The sequence below is a fragment of the Melanostigma gelatinosum genome, assembly GCF_949748355.1.
Source record: "Melanostigma gelatinosum genome assembly, chromosome: 16".
NCBI lineage: Eukaryota > Metazoa > Chordata > Actinopteri > Perciformes > Zoarcidae > Melanostigma > Melanostigma gelatinosum.
The window spans coordinates 10,843,753-10,862,100 of NC_136649.1; the positions used below are offsets into that span (position 1 = coordinate 10,843,753).

The 18,348-nt window shown below is 44.8% G+C and overlaps 2 protein-coding genes across 2 annotated transcripts in view; both read left to right on the plus strand.

Annotated features, from left to right (window-relative positions):
- Positions 1-579: 579 nt before the first annotated feature.
- cdan1 (codanin 1) lies at positions 580-10,761 on the plus strand (the record flags this gene model as incomplete). Its single annotated transcript, XM_079286304.1, has 28 exons — positions 580-657; positions 1,161-1,891; positions 1,979-2,179; positions 2,426-2,616; positions 2,724-2,840; positions 2,966-3,044; positions 3,167-3,287; positions 3,769-3,878; positions 4,003-4,092; positions 4,212-4,287; positions 4,452-4,657; positions 4,769-4,901; positions 5,050-5,193; positions 5,344-5,510; positions 5,678-5,759; positions 5,868-5,957; positions 6,047-6,101; positions 6,295-6,431; positions 6,525-6,628; positions 6,886-7,035; positions 7,198-7,261; positions 7,374-7,452; positions 8,312-8,541; positions 8,638-8,745; positions 8,840-8,903; positions 9,031-9,242; positions 9,594-9,701; positions 9,828-10,761. 28 exons carry the CDS (start codon positions 580-582, stop codon positions 9,948-9,950), a joined length of 4,050 nt encoding a protein of 1,349 aa, XP_079142430.1. The 3' UTR covers positions 9,951-10,761.
- A 397-nt stretch (positions 10,762-11,158) lies between these two features.
- The window catches only part of stard9 (StAR-related lipid transfer (START) domain containing 9), a 38,606-nt gene continuing 31,416 nt past the window's right edge, over positions 11,159-18,348 (plus strand). Inside the window, exons 1-3 of the mRNA XM_079286119.1 lie at positions 11,159-11,299; positions 13,380-13,449; positions 15,784-15,900. Of these exons, the coding sequence (XP_079142245.1) occupies positions 11,253-11,299; positions 13,380-13,449; positions 15,784-15,900 (234 nt within the window). The 5' untranslated portion in view covers positions 11,159-11,252. The remainder of the gene's footprint in view (positions 11,300-13,379; positions 13,450-15,783; positions 15,901-18,348) is intronic.

Consider the following 18,348-nt stretch of genomic DNA (forward strand, 5'->3'; position numbering starts at 1 on the left):
ACTTTGTACCACTGGATCAAATCAAAAATCAGTGTTTGAATGGCTGCACTTCATCTGGACTTCTTCTCCAGGATGTTTGATCACCGGGACTCTGAACACTGTTCTTTGAGAGTTCTGCAAGACACATTTCAAACATACAGCTTTAGGGAAGAAAATCAACTTTGAGCTTAAATAATAAATGTGGAAATATTGAGGTCAATTTCTTTGAGTTAATGTGATATTACCTGTTAAACAGAACGGCAGAGCTGCTAAATGTACGAGAAGTCTAATTATGATCTTCATGCAGATGAAAACAAAACTATGACTGCAAACTGAACCGAGCTGCCTGGATGTAGCTGCACATTAATACACGCCGCTGTCTTCAGGCTGTCTGAGTTTCAGCACATAAATATAATGTTTCTACCAGCGATGGAGATACCCATTTTATAACAAAAAAGACCACGGGACACTGGCTCATCTCAAACGAACCTAACGAACCAATCAGCTCCCGTTATTGAAACACGTGGTTGGCATACGTCATACGCATTACGCGCATGCGTACGCGCTAACCCCGCCCCATCAGTCCTTCAGTCGCGCAGAATGGCGGCTCTTTTGGAATCTCTTCTGTGGAAGAAAGTGGATGTTAAAACGGTCTTGGACTGGCTAAAGAATGACGAGGTATTGGCCGAAATGATTACGAGCCACGTGACTGAGACATCTTATGCCCGCGCGCCCTTCTATGCTGTGTTTTAAGAGATGACAGCTAACAAGTGATTGTAAACAAAACGTTTAGCCTATCGAGCTAGGTTAGCTGTAGCCTTGAATAGGATGGACTGCAGACGAGACCGCTACGTTGTCAACTATCTTTCCAGAAAATGTACTATTAAAACATCGTTTACCACATCCGTTTGCTCCTGTTGTAATTATTATTACGACCTGAAGAGGGCTGCGCAGTTTAGCGGATGTTAGTCCGTGCATTGTTAGCTAATGTTGGGTCAACAGGCTACTTTCTGCAGCAATGTCCTGGAGCTGAGCAGCAAAACGTGTACTGACCTCGTTATTCCCTACTTTGGGTTCATCACGCACTAGATAGTGCCGATCATCTCAGTTATTTTAGCTTTATGAATTATATATCTGTCTCAGTTCATTGTTTTCTCAACAAGTATGTCTCTTTTCAACAGGAAGGCGAACGACTGGCATTGAGAGAACCTGAGGTGACAGTTCACAAACAAGAGTTTGTCCCATTTCTTCTGAACTTCCTGAGAGAGCAGAGCAGTCGAGCACTGACTCATGGCCCCGCCACGCCCGCCAAGACCCCCAGCCGCCCCAGACCTGGTGCACAGACTCGGTGCGCCACTGACAGGAGGGGTTGCAGGTCCGCTGGTGAAGATGGTTCTCGGAGTGCCAGCCGGGTCCAGCTGTTTTCTCCATCCGCCTCAGTGTCACCTGGGTCTGAGTGGGATGTTGCCGGTCAGTCAGGGTCCCACTGTCTGAGTGGGGTCAACACCTTCAGCAGCCCCTCCTCCTTTGCTACAGGATGGAGCCCCGCCTCCAGGCCTTCAGGCTCCGAACGCCGGTCCGGCCAGAGGATCAGTCTGGGGGACTACATGGTTTCTCCTCCTGACCTCCAGAAAAGCCCCAGCTTCCAGTCCCAGAAGGGTCGCAGGAGAGGTGGTGGCAACACGGCAGCGGGGGGACAAGGGAAACATGGAGGGTGGCGAGGAGGACATCACAGTGATGAGACTGGGCGATGGGAAAGCGGGGGAAAAAGGTCAGGTAGAGGAGGAGGAGAAGGAGGGGGAGGAGGGAACAGTAGGATAAGCGAGCAGGCTTCACCTCCATCTGTGGGGCAGCTCAACTTCAACAACTTGGAGGACTTCCCTCCTGTTGGGTCTTCACCCATTTCACCCGCGTAGGTCCAAACAACTCAAGTCAACACCGACTCCATCATTGATTTTTTTTTTTTAGGTTTGTCTTAACGGTTTCTATTATCCTTCAGGGCATCCAAACCATCTAGACGAATAAACCCAACGCCAGTCGGTGCAGAACGGCCGCACTCCAAACCAAAGACGTGCTTCACCTCCACCCCGTTCAGTGAGTCTTCTAGTCCCTCGTTAGCTGTGGAGGCGCTCGAGGGGTCGATGACGGTGAGCAGTCCTCTAGGCCTGCAGGAGGAGAGGGAGCTGCTAAAGAGAGAAAAGTGAGTGCACATGCAGGATTAATCTGACATGAAAGTGGACATTATTTGACGATTGGACTAGACTTTCTAGTCTATACACTCATGATGCTGGTATTTTTTTTACAGTTTTCTGCGTATACGTCCCACTATATACTTTCTTTATTTACCCATCATTATTAACGATGGCCTCTGCTGTTTTTGGCTCCACTACATGTTAACTTTATTTTACCTCCATCGCTTCATAATCAGAGATTTCTTGTCTTTTAGGACAAAGCGAGCTCAGCAGGTTGGCTCTCCTCTGCTCTCCTCGCTGGACCCGTGCACCCCCACCAAGTTAGGGCAGAGGACGGGGTCTAAAGTTACACCAGAGCTGCAGACACCCTGTCCTGAACCATCCAAAGTCACCTTCTCTGTGGAACTGGATCTCCTAGCAGAGCTGTACTGTACCTGCATTTCTGGTTGGTGACCACAAGGTGGTGGTAGTGTGCTACTTGGAGGAAAACTGTTTAAATTAAATGTGTTTTTATAGATAACACTTTCTTGTTTGCGTTGTCGTGTCTTACAGAAAACCTTGTGCCAAACATTTTCCTGGAGCTTTTCTTTGTGGTGCAGTTGCTAACGTCTCAATCCCCTCACACTCATGATGACGATGAACAGGAGAGTTTGTGTGCAGTGAATTCAGGTGTGTAATCAGTATGCTTGTTTACTTCAGTCTGATACAACATCAAAATATTAGGATTGTTCAACTTGTTGTTTGAATTCAAATGGATATTGAGCCCCCTTCTTTTTTTTTTTACACATTTTCAGAAATTCTGGAGAGATGTTACCTGAGACAAGTACACAACTGTGTGTATTTTGCAGTGAAGGTTCTGGAGAATCAGTTTCAGTGAGTTGTTTTATACCACACCATTTCACTAGCAGGGACATATAAGCACATTGCTCCCTACTTAAGTGATACCGCTCATCCGGTCTCCCTGAGTTGATCCCTAAAGACGAATTATTTGGCAGGTTGGTAGCTCATTTGGACAAGTGTACCGTGCGTCTACTGGCGGAGAACGAGCGGGTGGCGTCTTTCTCTCGGGCTCTCAGGGGCCGTCTGACTCAGGCCCAGGAGGGGAGCACATCCAAGGTAACACTCGTACTCTGTTGTACTGCCATACATGCTTATTAGTGGCCGAGTGTTACTGAATATGATAACATATTAGTACCGATACATCATGCTTTTTTTTGAAGACGGCACCTGTTTTCAGATTTATTTCTATCTTTATTAGATTATAGTGTTTAAAGCTGGTTGATTCACTGATTAGTTGATCGGCATTACATTAATCTGCAGCTATTTTGATAGTTTATTAATCTTTTGAGTCGTTTTTCAAGCAAAGATACAAAATATTTTACTGCATCAGCTTCTCAAAAGGGATAAATGGCAATATTTCCTTGAGCTACATTATATTAAGTTGAATATGTTCTGGTTTTGGACTGTTGCCAGGACAAAACAAGCCATTTTAGTGGGCTCTACAAAAAAAAAGAATACAGTAACTACTAACACAATCTGTCTTTAGGAAACCACTTCCTGTTTAGTTGATGTGTTTTTGTTCCTCCGTGTGTTCCAGCTCTCTCCTTCAGTCTCCACTTTCATCCACTCAGTCCCGTTCCAGCCTGCTACTGACAACCGGTCCAACTTCAGTAGTGACAAGGCCTTCCACACCTTTAAAAAACAGAGGTATACCACGATGTATTTGTGTCCAGTAAAAATATTTCATTATTAGAACCAGGCTACAGGCGCCGCACTACAAGAAACTCCTGAGTTAGACTTCATTTATTTGTTGTTTTTGCTCTTTTCTCAGAGACATTTTTTACGAGGTGTTGCGAGAATGGGAGGACTTCCACAAAGAGCAGAGGTGGAACTTTGACGCTGCTCTCGGCAGCAGGATCAGGCAAGTCCAGTTGACTTTCAGTCTTTTTATAGCTTGTGGAGCAGGCGTTATTTAAATTTTAACAAATCATTTCTATCTGATCTATTTTTATATTTTGTTGCTTTTATTTTTTCTTTTAGAGGAATGATGAGTCAGCTGACCTCTGCAGGAAACCATTCTCATTTTGCTCGTCTGTTCCTGAAGCAGCTTGTTCAGGTAGACTGGCACCTCATTCTCACCTAAACTACAGATCTTAACAAATACTTTGTATTCTGTCAAATGGGCTTTTATCTACAGTGATAACGGTTCTCCAGAAACAGAATAGAATAGTGGCACCCTGCACACAGTTGGTACACTAAATCCATTTGTGTGTTTTGTAGACGTGTAAAGGCCCCCGTGTGAACAGCTACCCCGGGGATACTCCTGATGCGGACCTGCTCGGCATGCTGGGAGCCGACAGCCTTGGGCGTCTGAAGCGTCTTGAGGAGCGTCTCATCCAGCCTCAGGGAGTCGTCGGGCCCTGCCCGCCACCATCCTTTCCTGGTCACCAGGAGTTCTTCAGGGATTTCCTGCAGACGGCTAGCTGGTAAGCAAATACTAATTACACTAGATCATATTAAAAATATGTATAATATATATATAAAGCTAGAAGCTTTTAGTCTCTGTGAGCTAACATGTCGAACATTTTGTGTACCAGCTGCCAGCTGAACCAGCACCTGCAGGACAGCCTGTGTCAGCAGCTCCTCCAGCTGGACGAGGTGTCCATCCTGAGTCCTCCTGCTTCCATCGCGGAGGTAGAGGAGGACGGAGACGGGGACATGGAGCAGCAGGTAGTCAGACGAAGGGACGTTATTGTGTGCCCAGTCAGTTTGTTTCAGCGCGGATAGTCCATAACATGGCAAATGGATTCAGAAAAGACCAATCTGACCAACACGCCGTTAATCATGATCTGAACCTTTTGTCTGTCCGTTCCATCAGGATGAGAAGCAGCGGTTCACCTCGGTGCTGCTCCTCGCTCGTCTTCTGGCGAAGTTTCTGGGATTCATTTCCTTTCTGCCTTACCAAACGTCTGAGAGACCATCCAGGGAGATACAGGACACTGCTATAGCCCTGCGTAGCAAGGTGAGGGTTTATAAACTACTTCAAATAGAGCAGATAAATAATCACTTAGCTTGGCTTTTTCCTCTCAGTGGGTGTGTTATATCTCATTAGGGAAACTCTAAAATGTCCCTATGAAGATAAACGTGTATTTTCATCTCTTCAATCCCTCAGAGTGTTCCGGTGCTGGATGTTTGTGCTGTGCTGAGTAACAGCATGAGAAGGAGGCGCACCATCCTGACCGTGCCCTGGCTGGTGGAGTTCCTCTCCATGATGGACTTCATTGGTCCCCTCCTGCTCTGCTATAGGACGGCACTGGGCAAACTGCTCCTCCTGTACAGGTCCGTCTCCATTTCTGCACATTTGTTCCACAAACGTTTCTTAAAGAAGGGACATCCGTGGTAAAATGTCAAACAAATGCACTTTTTGGTGGCATAGTATTTCCTTCAACGTGTAGCGTAAAAAAAAACACGAGTCTCACAGAGTTTCTTATTTTCTGTGCTTGTAGGAGAATGCTGCTGGCCAGATGTGGAGAAATGTGTTACCTGAACAAGCTGCTGATGGTGTCTGTGTTGGGCTGGCTGTTCCAGGTGAGACACGACTTGTGGATGTTATTTGACCGTAGATTGAGCAGTAAAACATGACCTGCAGAGTGCACAGAGTTTACAAAACAGTCAAATATAACTGAACGCGCGTAGATCCCGGTGATTCCTGAGGATGTTTTCTTCACCAATGAGTTCACTGAGGTGGCCAAGCTGGAGGACAGCAACACGAGTGCTGCCGGGCTCGTAAGTCAAATATTAATTTAAGTAGCCGTTTCTCTGTAAAATGATGCTGGTTTCTCATTTACACTGAGCATTCTCTTGACATCTTGTAGGACTGCATTCCCCTGGTGGATCAGCAGCTTCTCTACACGTGTTGTCCATTTCTTGGTGAGTGAAACGTGGAAAGACGTCTTTTATGTCCCCTCAGGGATTAAGAGGACGCTTTCACATTTACATTTTGTAGTTCAGGAGCCGGGATAGCTTCGATCACATTTGGTATATTCACTACAAATGGGCCATGAAGCAACATGCACATATTAACAGTGCGTTTTGACGTTCTGCCTCGTTTTTTTTATCTTAGGTGAGTTCCGTAAGCTCTTGGCTGCCTTCGTGTCCGGAAGCGCCGCCAAAAGTGGAGGAATCATCCGCAAGATCACTCCCACGTCTGCCGAGCTGAAGGACACGCCGACCGCCAACAGGTCGCAGCAGAAGCTACAGGTGAGTCGACGGGAGAGGCCGGTGAATTGAAATATGGAACGACGTCTCTGCATCGCCTTTTGTGCCGGTATTTAAACCACTTACGTGCGACAGGTGGACCTCGAGCAAGCCTTCTTTCACAACCAGCCGCCGTCGTTGCGTCGCACCGTGGAGTTCGTAGCTGAGAGAGTTGGATCCAACGCCGTCAAGCACATGAAGTTAGTACCACAGAGTGTTGGAAGTACACAGAAGTAGAAACGCATTTCTAAATGAACTGTTTCACGTTCCTTTATTTTTGCTTAGAATAGCAGTTAATCAGCCTGCAACTTTAGTTGGTTGGATGCCTCCCTAAGAGGCTCGCGACTGTGTATCAAAACTCACATCATCAAACCTGAACTGTATGTCATCTTAGTAATCTTTGTTTATCTTTGTGTCTGTGTGTGTTCACTCCGTCTTATTTGGGGATCCTCATCAGGGCCACTTTAGTGAGTGAGTTGGTGGAGCGAGGTGAGAAGATGCTGCGAGATGGTCTGAAGTCACCAAACTCCAGTCCTTCAAAGCTGAATGACTCCATCTGTGCTCAGCTGTGTGTCGCCGGATTGGAGGCCCTGGCAAAAGCCACCAGGTATGACTTGTATATCTTTTACAAGCAGCCGGCAGCACTGTGTTCCTCCAAGTCCATAGATTTAATCGGATATTAGTACCTAGTCCATATGCATGTATGAGTGAATGGCTAGTGGGGTGTTGGAGGTTCAACACGCGCCGTAATCTCGATGTGCTTTTTCAGATTCTGCTGTGAGAAGAGTCCTGATGCCGTCCGGATGCTTCTCTCCGATGAGACGTCGCCTGCTGTACGTCCTGTTTAAATCACCGTGCAGAAATGATCTAACGAGGTTTTTTTTATTAACGGTAAAGAAAAAACACCCGTGTTTCCATGTTTTTTTTTTTTAACTCACTCTGTAGGTCCTGACCACATCTGAAAACATCACCAAACGTCTTGCAACAGAAAAGGCCTGCAGCTGGCTCTCCGCCAACATCACAGGTAGCCGCTCGTGTTTCTGCATGTTTTCACTGCGTTGAATACAAATCACACGCTAAACTGATTCTTTCTGTTTTCCAACGCAGGATCCAATCTTTTGTTGTTGCTTGAGACGTGCTACCGATGAGACAGTGTCGTTGTTGTTTGTATTCCAAATAGATTTCACAAAGTAGGTTAAACCAGACATTCTGTAATAATGCGTCGAACAATTAATTTAGTCTGTTAGAATCCAGAAAAAAAGTTGCTTGACTCCTCAACTTGGGATTTTTGCCGACACCAAGCAGTGATCGAATCTTTTTTCAATTTGAAATCATTAATATTTAAGGCAGCAGGAGGTCAGGGGTCGTTGGTGGCCCGCCGTGACTGAATGAATGTTGAATGAGCAGAAACACAATGTTGTCAAAAATGTATTCAATCCGATCTGCGTAACGCGGCCGGTGTTTGGGCCAAAGGGGATCTGCGTCTCGGGTCAGTGGATCCATATTTTGATATCGCTGCAAATTGATTTTCATGCCCCGATGAATAATAGCTGCTGGCTTCCATGAAGGCAAGAGAAAGCGTTTAGTTCTCCAAAGTAAAACACGTTACATGCCTGGGTTCCAATGTAAAAACTGTTTTTTATTTTTGCAGGCTTATTGCACTGGACTGATTTTAAATTGTGCAAGGACGTCTTGTTTTTCTGCTCACTAAAACTATGCGAGGATACATGATACTGTTATGAAGTGAACATGCAAAAACTCTTTACAGCTCTCGGCACTGCTGAGATCTTGGTCCAGAAAATCATTGTAGATGAAAGGAAAAAACGATTTTAAGGTTCCCTGGGGACATCCGTCGTATATTTTCTCTCTGTTTTTCTTCTCAGCCCTGATAAGACGAGAGTGGAAGAGCAGGTGTGATCGTGTGATGAAGGCCGTGGGCGGCCCGGTGGCTCCGGACTCGAGGGACGTGGAGGGCGCCGCGCTCGAGCTGGTCTCCAAGGACGAGCCGTCGACCACTCCCAAGAGGAAACAAGGAGGCGAGAGAGTGACGTCTTGCCCGCCGCACTGCGACCACAGCGCTTCACTGCCCTCTGACATCATCGTTGAGATGAAGGTACGCCTGCATGAGAGGAGGACGTTTAACACGGCGAATTAGCTAACCTCTTACTGGAATAAAGATGGATTATGTCTGTCTGAAATTTTAATTAAGGAGTTGCTGAGCATCGCAGTAGGGCCCCGGTCTGATGAGGAGCTGCTCACCGGCTGTCAGGTGACAACGCTGCTCCAGAGGGTGGTCGACACGCTGGCCTGCAGAAAGGTACATGAAGCACACGATTGCAAAAACTGTGGTGGATTTACTGATTTTTTTGCAACTAGTCATCACACTTTGTTCTTCTTTTCTCTTCACTTAGTTCTCAACTGTGATGTCGGAGCAGATGCTGCTGAACTCGACTGTCCTGCTGGCCTGCAAGCTGGGTAAGAGAGTCTGAATGATGGACTAATACCAGGGGAACTATGTCTCGATGTGTTCACCGTTTAGATATAAGCTCATTCATGGCAACGTAAAGTCCCGTTAACGTACTGTGTGCATCTGTCTGCTCAGTGTCTGCAGAGCTGCCCGTACTGTCTCCGCCAGGGTGCAGCGGGGGCGAAGGTCTTGTTGTGGGTCCTGGTTCAGGATCAGAGCCTCCTGTCAGAGCGCTGCTGGAGCAGCTTGCCGAGCTGTGGCAAGACGACCGCTGTTCCTCCGCCCCCCTCCACCTGCTCTTCACCCCGCTCACCGTCACCGCGGTGCTGAAGGCCAGCGACACTGAGGTTTGTCTACCGCTGCGACGACTGATACACAAGTATTAATGATGCAACTACAACCACGTCTATCTTTTTGATATATATGTTTATAGGCTGTACAACTGTAAGCATTACACGTCAAGGATTTAAAGCAACAGGTGTGCAAAACACTTAAAATTATGCCATCGTCTGTGTTCACAGCATAATATATGAAACCTGAATGCTTTTACACACATTTTTGGGCATCTTTATGAAGTGATCTGGCATCGTTATGGCATGTTTTGCACTAGATTTAACCTTTTTTTACGACTTAATTTCTTTGAAAGTTGTTCGACTCGGTCTCTTAACCTTTTGTAATGCATTCCCGTGTCTTTTTAGTGGAAGAACTACCTGTTTCTGGTTCGAAAGCTGGTTGACGGACACGTCTTTAGCGAGGAAGAGGTCGTATCTCATTGGAAGAAGCTAACGAACTTGGCCTTGCCAGCGGTGAGGGGTTCGCTGCATTCCTGTCATCTTCTATTCCTTGAAAATCCATTATTTTTGCTCGCGATTTGACCCCTTTCAACTCGTTCCTCCTGCTCACTTTGTTCTCTCAATTCCCTATCATTTCAGGAGCTGATAGAGAATTTCCAGCTGCAGTCACAGAGTATTAAACCCCCCTTGCCTCTGGCTGAGTTGCAGAGCCACTTGGATATACTGCAGGTCTCACAACAGACAGTAGAGGGAGCTACATGACGGCAATATTACTGCTCGGCGTCCCCCACAGCATCTTTTTCTGTTATCCACATTGTGTTTTATGTCACATCTATCAGTGTGTTATTCAGGAGAGAGAGACAGATCTGGGTGACTTCTTGTTGGTGACCATGTTCTTTTTTGCACAGCCCATCAAAGCTGCACCACAGTCAGCCTCTGCACAGGCTTTGCAAGCTTCAGACTTTTGTTCTCCTCCTGTGAAGTGACGGCAGCCTTTCATGAATCCCTCTGCTCTTTTGCTAAGGTGACAACCAGAGAGCCCTGCCAGTCAGATGCAGCTAGAGGACGACACCATTACACACCTTTTTTAGATCTGCTAAACTTTCCGGCAAGCACACCTTGTATACGTGATTGTGTCCGAAGGGAAATACTCGTACAGTAGATGAAACATTTCAAACAGTCGGGACCATTGCAGAGAATTGGCAAAGACATTTGACGGGTCAGCATCAAACTGCCGAGGACTCAAACGGAGTAACTTCAGTGTCACCTTAAAGACCGTGACTCTTTAAAACATGCAGTTATATTCCCAATTTTTACATGAAGTATTCTATCAGACAAGCCATAGTTTAAAGGAACTCTTGGTAATAAAATGGGCTTTTTGACTTACCAGAGAACATAGAAAGTCTTAATTTTAGTACAGCACTTTCACACACTGCCTTTGACGCCACTACTAGTGATTGCATGTTTGCTCTATGAATGCAAGACTGCAGTTTGTGATTGGTTTTTAGTTCATGTTGAACGAGTATTCACAGCTTATTCCCTGCTGCTTTTTTAAAGTGAAATATTTTTATGTTGCCACAAAAATAATAATAAAGTATTCTGCTTTTAAATGTTCTTTTTTTGTGTTGTCATTGTACTGATTTTATTTCGTAATGGCGGGAAAATGTATCACTGAAACGATCCGCTAATCAGATTATAAATCGTTATCAGCCAACAAAACAAAGTGTAATCTCCAGTGTAACGCTTTCAATAGTATATTTAAGTAATAACTGAGAAGGGGATTTGAATATGGAGTCGTAGGAGGAGTTGTAGGAGGAGCATCTCTCCTCCCTTTATGTCCAGCAGGAAGTTTAACTTCTCCGGTCGAGAGTTGAACGTTAGTTGTGACGCGGCGGGCGGTCGAACCCGCGAACAGCGGATGGCTGGACGGTTACCTCCCGCTCTTTGAACTCTTATCGGATTAATATGCAAGAAGACTCAAAAATGTCCACACCGGAGCTGTCGTCGTACACCAGCTCCGAGTTAGTCGACTGTTGAGAGAGTTGTGTTCGTATAGAAGGCAACATGGCAAACGTTAAAGTTGCCGTTCGAGTCCGCCCTCTCAACGCAAGGTAAGTTCTACGGTAGATAACATTAACTGTAACTTAATTAAAAGGCTATTTTAATTGACGACATTCGAGTGTTTTAACGTTAGTTGCCTCCGCATCTTAATTCATATCAGACCTGTTGTTGCCAGTAATGGGACTTTGGCTGTTAATGCTAGTAACATACAAACATGAAGCTTCTCGTGTTATTGTATTATAGCACTAACTTGCTTTACCGAAGTAACGTTAACACAACAGAAACGACCGTTAAGCTAACGAGCTTAAACACTCAGTGGAGTGGTTGCACATGGTGGGTGATGACAACTGTGGCTGTCAGTAGTGTTGTCTGACTGGGCAGCTTGTGTGTGTGTGTGTGTGTGTGCGCTGCTGAGTAATGTACACAAAAAGCTGGAGCTAGTTAAAAAGTTATCAAGAAAATATTGTGTACTCCAATGGCTTTGAAATTAAGCAGTCAATATGTGCTTAAAGTGTAGACTTTCAGCTTTAATTCAATGGATATAACAAAAAAAATCACATGAGGCTCAAAGGTAATTGGAGAAACTAACACACAGTATGTAACAAAGGCCTTGTATGTGCTTCCTAATGTATTCTATTGGTCAGATAATGAACTCTAGTCCTACTTTTAAGTAAGCAACATTTTTGATATACAAAACAGACTTAATTGTAATTTGATCATACTTTTAAGCTATTCCCTTCGTTAAGTGAGAGGCATTCATGGAAAAACTTTATTTAATATTGCTGTGAAATCTGCTCTTTACACACAGGGAGGTTGTAAAGTGACTTGGCTCAACATGTTGAATAACAGATATTTAGGGATATAGTAAATATAAAGTGGTAGTAGTTCATTGAGTTAAATTGAAGTCCTGCAGGATGGTTTGTAGGGGTGCTTACTACAGTACCATAACAAAGCATTATTCAGGCTATGAAGGGTCGGACAATGATTCTTTCAACCCGTCTTCCTGGTATTTTCCATAACAAAAGCACTTCTCATAAATAATCTTCACTGTCATGCAAATCTCTGCATCCTGATTTCTGATTCTGTCGGTCTCACTTTTCTCTTCTCCTTTCTGAAGGATGTATTTCCTCACTTGTATGTTTGAATGAGGGCCTGCTGTGAGACGGAGATAACATTAACACCAGACCGGTCAGCTACATTTCTCACTCGGCCCGGGCACAGAAGTGTGCCTTTCAAAGATGCCACTCACATGTGCTTAAACAACATGTCGGGGCCGATTGTGCAATTGCTCGTTTGTACCGACACACATTTTTTTACGAGGTTTACTATTTAACACCACCAGCCTCCTCTCCTCTGTGCTACTTGTGGCCTGAGATTGAAGGTTGGTGGTTTTTGGGTTGGGTTGGCAAACTGAGTCCCGCATGGTGAAGCACGATTACGACAGCCTCCTAACCCACCACACAGAGAGAAGGAGCGTTTTGCACTGCTGGAAGCATCCGCCGTCATTATCGCTCCTGGAGATCGAAATTCTCTCGGCTCCAATGTTGTGATTGCCTCCAGTTTCGCGTGTGTTGCATCAGATGTGCTCGGTCCAGCTGCTGAAGCGCACATAGCTGAGTTGACCTTGTCTTACACACACACACACACACACACACACACAAACTTGCACATGCTCTCAAATTTGTGGAAGCAGACCAGGACGACCTCATCAGAGTCAAGTCTCCGGCGTCTGTTTTCATTTGAATCTGAAGCTGGTCGTTGGCGACACACACACAGATTCATTGTGTTAACTGTCACGTGACGGCCTCAAGTCAAGTGGTCTAAATGTGTCTGAACACCCTTTCAATTGCATCTGCATCGGCAAAAATATTTGAAACCTATTTGAATCTGTGTGCAGGGTGTTGAACCCAAAGTGAAACTTTTTGTTAAATCTCTTTTTCTGTTTGGAGTGAGAGACTGATTAATACTGATAGCGTTCCCCCCCCCCTTTTAGACCCTCTCCTTTATATTGGTGTCTTAATGTTTTCTCCGATCGGATCTCTCTCACTTGTCCAAAAGATTTCTCTACGCTTCCAAATTTTGGATGTTTACAGAGTTTGACTGAAGCAATGGTTGTCTTCTTGCTCACAGGGAGAGGGCGGATGAAGGAAGGCTGGCGGTTCAGGTGGAGGACAAGCTTGTAAGGGTCAAAAATGTAAAGGTGAGTGTGTTTGGTGTGAAAATGTCCCAACTGCTGCATTACACATCCAATGTTGTTGTTATGTGTGTGTCTTAGGACTAGGACTGGGTGAAGTGGGAGTGGTGTGTGTAGACTAGAGGCTATCTGTCACAGCGACAGGATGTTTACAGCCTTGAATCGGCCACTTCCTGCTTGATGTTGCTGTTGTTTATTATATGTGTTGAGCTCACACACACACACACACTGATGGAGAACCCAAACACATGCACTCTGACACCCCAATATATACAGCAACACGACTTCAGATACTACAGACTGAATTCCTTTCATTATTTTTGGACAGAGAATAAACTACAGTAAATAAAATATCACGTATCATAGCTTTGCCCCAGGCCTTATTAATAATAATAATAAGCAGGAAAATAGCAGTGTGAAATGTTGTTTTGTCGTGTATTTTGCCTGATGAGGCTAGTTTTGTTTGTTTTAGTTACTAGTTTAGGTTTCACAGACACCATTTGGAAATGATTCTGATGTGAGTTCTTGTAAGCGGACACTTTCTCTAACTTACCGACCTGCTGCGTCAGACGGCTGAGTAGGCTCGCTTGATTGGTTGAGCTGTATTGCCTGCAGAAAGCCTGCTGTTGTTACACCACATTTTTCCTTGTGAATGTTTGCTTTAGCTCATTATGACAGGATAACACTTTGTGTGTCTGAAAGGTCTGGTAGATTCAAAAGCCTCATAGAGCATATATGTATATATATATATAAACACCCATCTCTAATGTGAAGCAAACATAGAAAAAGATAAAAGAAAGTCTGCTTACAACTCATAGAGTTAGAACCTGGTCACACGTATATGGAGACCTTTTGTTGATCACATTGGTAGTTCCAGAGCTGTTTACATGTTAAACTCTGGTGTATGGAGAGAAGTCGGGTGGGGGAGGAGAGAATCTGTTCCAAATGATGTGACGGAGACAGACAACATGTGGCCTCCCTCTGCCGTGGAGGATCAAGGCCCTTGCATGGGCTCATGGGAGTCTCATGGGAACAATTATTTATGGAAAGTGGGACCGCTTTGGAAGATCCAAGACAGAAAGAAAAAAGGATGGATTTTAAAGGACAATAAAACGTAAAGCTAAGTTACAAACCGCAAGTAATACAAGCTATAAAGAGCTACTGAACTTGATTGAAGAGTGTGAAACAATAAAAAGACTTGGTTATCAAACGCGGGTCTTTATCAGCGGTCGGAGCCTGTGGCCGATGTGCCTGTGGCCGATGTTGCTCTTGGCGAATCCTTTACACTAAGAGGCCGCTGTTGAATGTCCTAAATGTGCTGAGGGGTTAAATAATCACGCTTTCAGGCAAACCAATTGCTGTGAGCAACATTGATACCCAGCGCTTAGTGTTGCCTCGTGCTGCAGTTAGAGAAAGAAAAGGCTATTTATTTACATGACGGTCAGGTGGATTCATCGTTAGTTGATTGACTGACTGCTTGGTTTGAAGTACAACAGGGACTAAATGACTCTCTTTGGCATGAAGTTAAATTAGAGTTAAAGCTGTTTAACCAAACTACAACCAGCCGAATAGACACAAAATAGTGTAACTCTAGAGCTGGAATGATGTTTTATTCAATTACAACAACTGGTATATAACCCAGCTGATATATTGCCTTATAATACTATTATATTTGTATATTGCCCAGCTGTGACATCCTTTCAACCATTTTACCTCAACAGACCACGATTCAATGCAGCTACAATACATCTCGTGTTTACAGTGAGGTCACAGTCACATGCACGCCCCAATGCTCACAAACCTGTTGTCTACTGAGAATACATTCCTCTATAGGTTCCAGGTCGAATGCAGTGATTTTAGAAGAAATGTGTTTCCAGTGCAACTGTTGTCCAAATGCTGCTCTGATGTATTTCCTCATTTCAGGATCCACTCACAGTAAGCAAAGAGGTGTTTACTGTTAATGCACTGAGGCGACTAAAGAACTGGAGGAGTGATGGTGTTGTTAATGAATGGAAACAACTTGCTTGCAATTCCACCCCACAGCGGTCCAATAAGCAAAAGCTGTTGTACCTGGCTGTTATCAGTTGATCATTTATTTATAGCTCATATTTCTTCAAAATTGTGTATGTTATTAAATGTAAGCAGGTTAAAGCGTCTGCCTGTTAAGTGATTAGTAGACTTATCGCTTGTACTTTAAGAGAAACTCCTGATTGTTTAATCAGTAATTATGCTGCATTTCTTGACTTGTTATGCCCGCATGTTGACTGTTATTGGATCATATGATTATAACAAAAGATAATAATCCCTATGTGCTTTGTTCTTCTGCTTTCCCTTGTGAAGCTGGATGGACGTTGGGATGGTGCTGTGGATTCGAGGGAGAAGCTTCTGGAGTTTTGTTTCGACTACTGCTACTGGTCGGTGGACCCAGCAGAGCCGCACTATGCCTCGCAGGAGGAGGTAATCACCTAAAACCTGACCTCACTCCAATGATGCTGCGTGAACTAATACCAAATTCCCATCATTTTTGCATTTACATGCTATGGGGCATAGCATGAGTCATGACAGAAGGCGAACCCTCCACACTATGTCACAACATCAGAGTTCACATCCAGTGTTCAGCCTCAAACCCAACGGTTCTGTGATGTTGCTGCTGTGGTTCCTCCTTGTGGTTATCTAAGTGGAACGATGGCAAAATAAACAGTGCTTTGACAGATTCTCTTACAGATATACACACGGAGAACCAGAGCCTACATTGCATTTTCTTAATCTGACTGTTTTCTTGAATATTGCGGTCAGTATTAGTGTAGTGAGTGAGATTATTGTCCGCTTCATGTCCTTTCTAACGGATAAGTATAGTTTGACACATAGCCATCTCAAGATTGTTCTTGTTCCCATGCCATGTTGTATTCCCTGTTGTGTGCGTGCCAATCCAGGCCTTTGGCCGCGAGTTGACACCGGACCAAACACAAGCTCTGTACCAAGAAAAGAGCCCAGAGGAAACAGTCCCTGTAGAGACAAACCATAACAAGACCTGTGTGTGTGTGTGTGTGTGTGTGTGTGTGTGTGTGTGTGTGTGTGTGTGTGTGTGTGTGTGTGTGTGTGTGTGTGTGTGTGTGTGTGTGTGTGTGTGTGTGTGTGTGTGTGTGTGTGTGTGTGTGTGTTGTGCTTGTGTTCACAGATGGCCACTCGGGGTATATGATATCAGCTCCATCTGTTACCCAGAAGTCTCTTTGCCTCAGACATGGCATAGCTAGAGTCAGCTGGCTTTTCATGTCCTGGCTCTGATTGGGCTGTTAGATATCTTTGTGTTGCTTTGATTGGAGGGTGTTGCTGGAGCCCGAGACAGGCTCCGGATCAAGGGGAAGTGGTCCCCGAGTCCATTACAGGAAATCTCTCCAAAACCTAGTCGTATAGAGTTCTACGTTTCCTTGTTATTAATTTGTATTTCCATCGAGTTTTCATTGTTCAACACAGTAGCCTCCCCCTTAGTGTTACTTTTCCTCTCCTCTGCCACTCCCACACTGCCTCTCCTCTTGTCAGAGATGCCTTTGTATGTGTTTGAGAAAGACCAGGCTGAGAGACGGGCCTACACACTGCTCAGAGCCACGGACAACACAGCACGTTCTTCTTTTCATTCCTCTCTTGCTGGCTCTGGCTTTGGCTGCCGCTCTCCTCAGCAGAATTGTGTCCAGTCACAGCGAACCCGGTTGCAACAAGACATTCCTCTGTTGTCCCGGTGGGGGCGGGGGCGAAAAGGACACCACTGAAGGACAGAGGATTTAAATCTGACCTCTTCTTCCTGCACCAGAATGCAAAGAATTGCATTTAACATTGCTTTTAACAAAGAATCTCGTAGAAGACCGACGTCAGCCGTTAACTGATCACATCACCCTTGAATTAATTTGAATAGGGCATCTCTCTGGTGGATCTGAAGATGCGGTGCTTGATGTAAAAAGCAGAGAATACCGTGTTTGTGTTGTAGAGCAGCAGGCCAGATGAATGGAGCACAGTGGCAGGTGGACACAATCATCCAAGAGCCACTCTTAACTATTTTACCAGACAAATAGCTGTTTAGAGCAGTGAACATGTCTCCGATTTGTTATCCACAACCAAAACTTTACAGCGATGTTGGGACTTGATGTTAATTCCCCCACTACTGTGGAGTCGCCTCAGTTCACGTAGTGGCATTACGTTGAGGCAGTAGTTCTCACGTATGGGATCTTTCCTCTCTTATCTGGGATCCACATATATTCTTAAACCATTAATGAGTTGGGGCTTTTTGCCAGCGCTGGATTTTCTCATGGTTTCTACTTTAAAAACATCTTTTAGCATGCGTTGCTTTTTTTCAGACCAGGAAGAGGGACGTGCTCTGAATTCGTCTCGCATTATAGTCCCCACGAGACGAAGACAATGTGAGCCAGTGGTGGAATGAGACACGGGGAAAAGTGGATCTTAACTCTTGCTTTCCCGGTCCAGCGCTTTCCCAACACACCCAGCGCCTTCCATCGGGGGTGCATGTACCTGTCCATGCATCGCTGATGGTTTACACCAGATACACGGTTACAGCAGAGAGTGTAGACAGAACTGTGGTGTCTTACTATATGTTGCGGCGCAGACGTGGTTGCATTCTTGTCGCTGGAGGCTCCCGACAAGAAAACCAACTTGTTTTTACGTTGTATCTTTGAGTGAAAAAAGTTTCTAGAAGAAAATTGAGCAGAGAGGAAGGAGTAGGGCTCTGCCAGGTGAGAAGAAGTAAGCTTTTTGGAAGAGAAACATAATCCATAATGTGAGCCAGCTGTTGGGACTGTTTGTCTCAATGCTGCCTTTATTTTGAGGCTATATATTAAGCTAATAAAAAACTTTTTTCCAAACTTTTTTCCATTGCTTCTGATAGTAAGAAACATG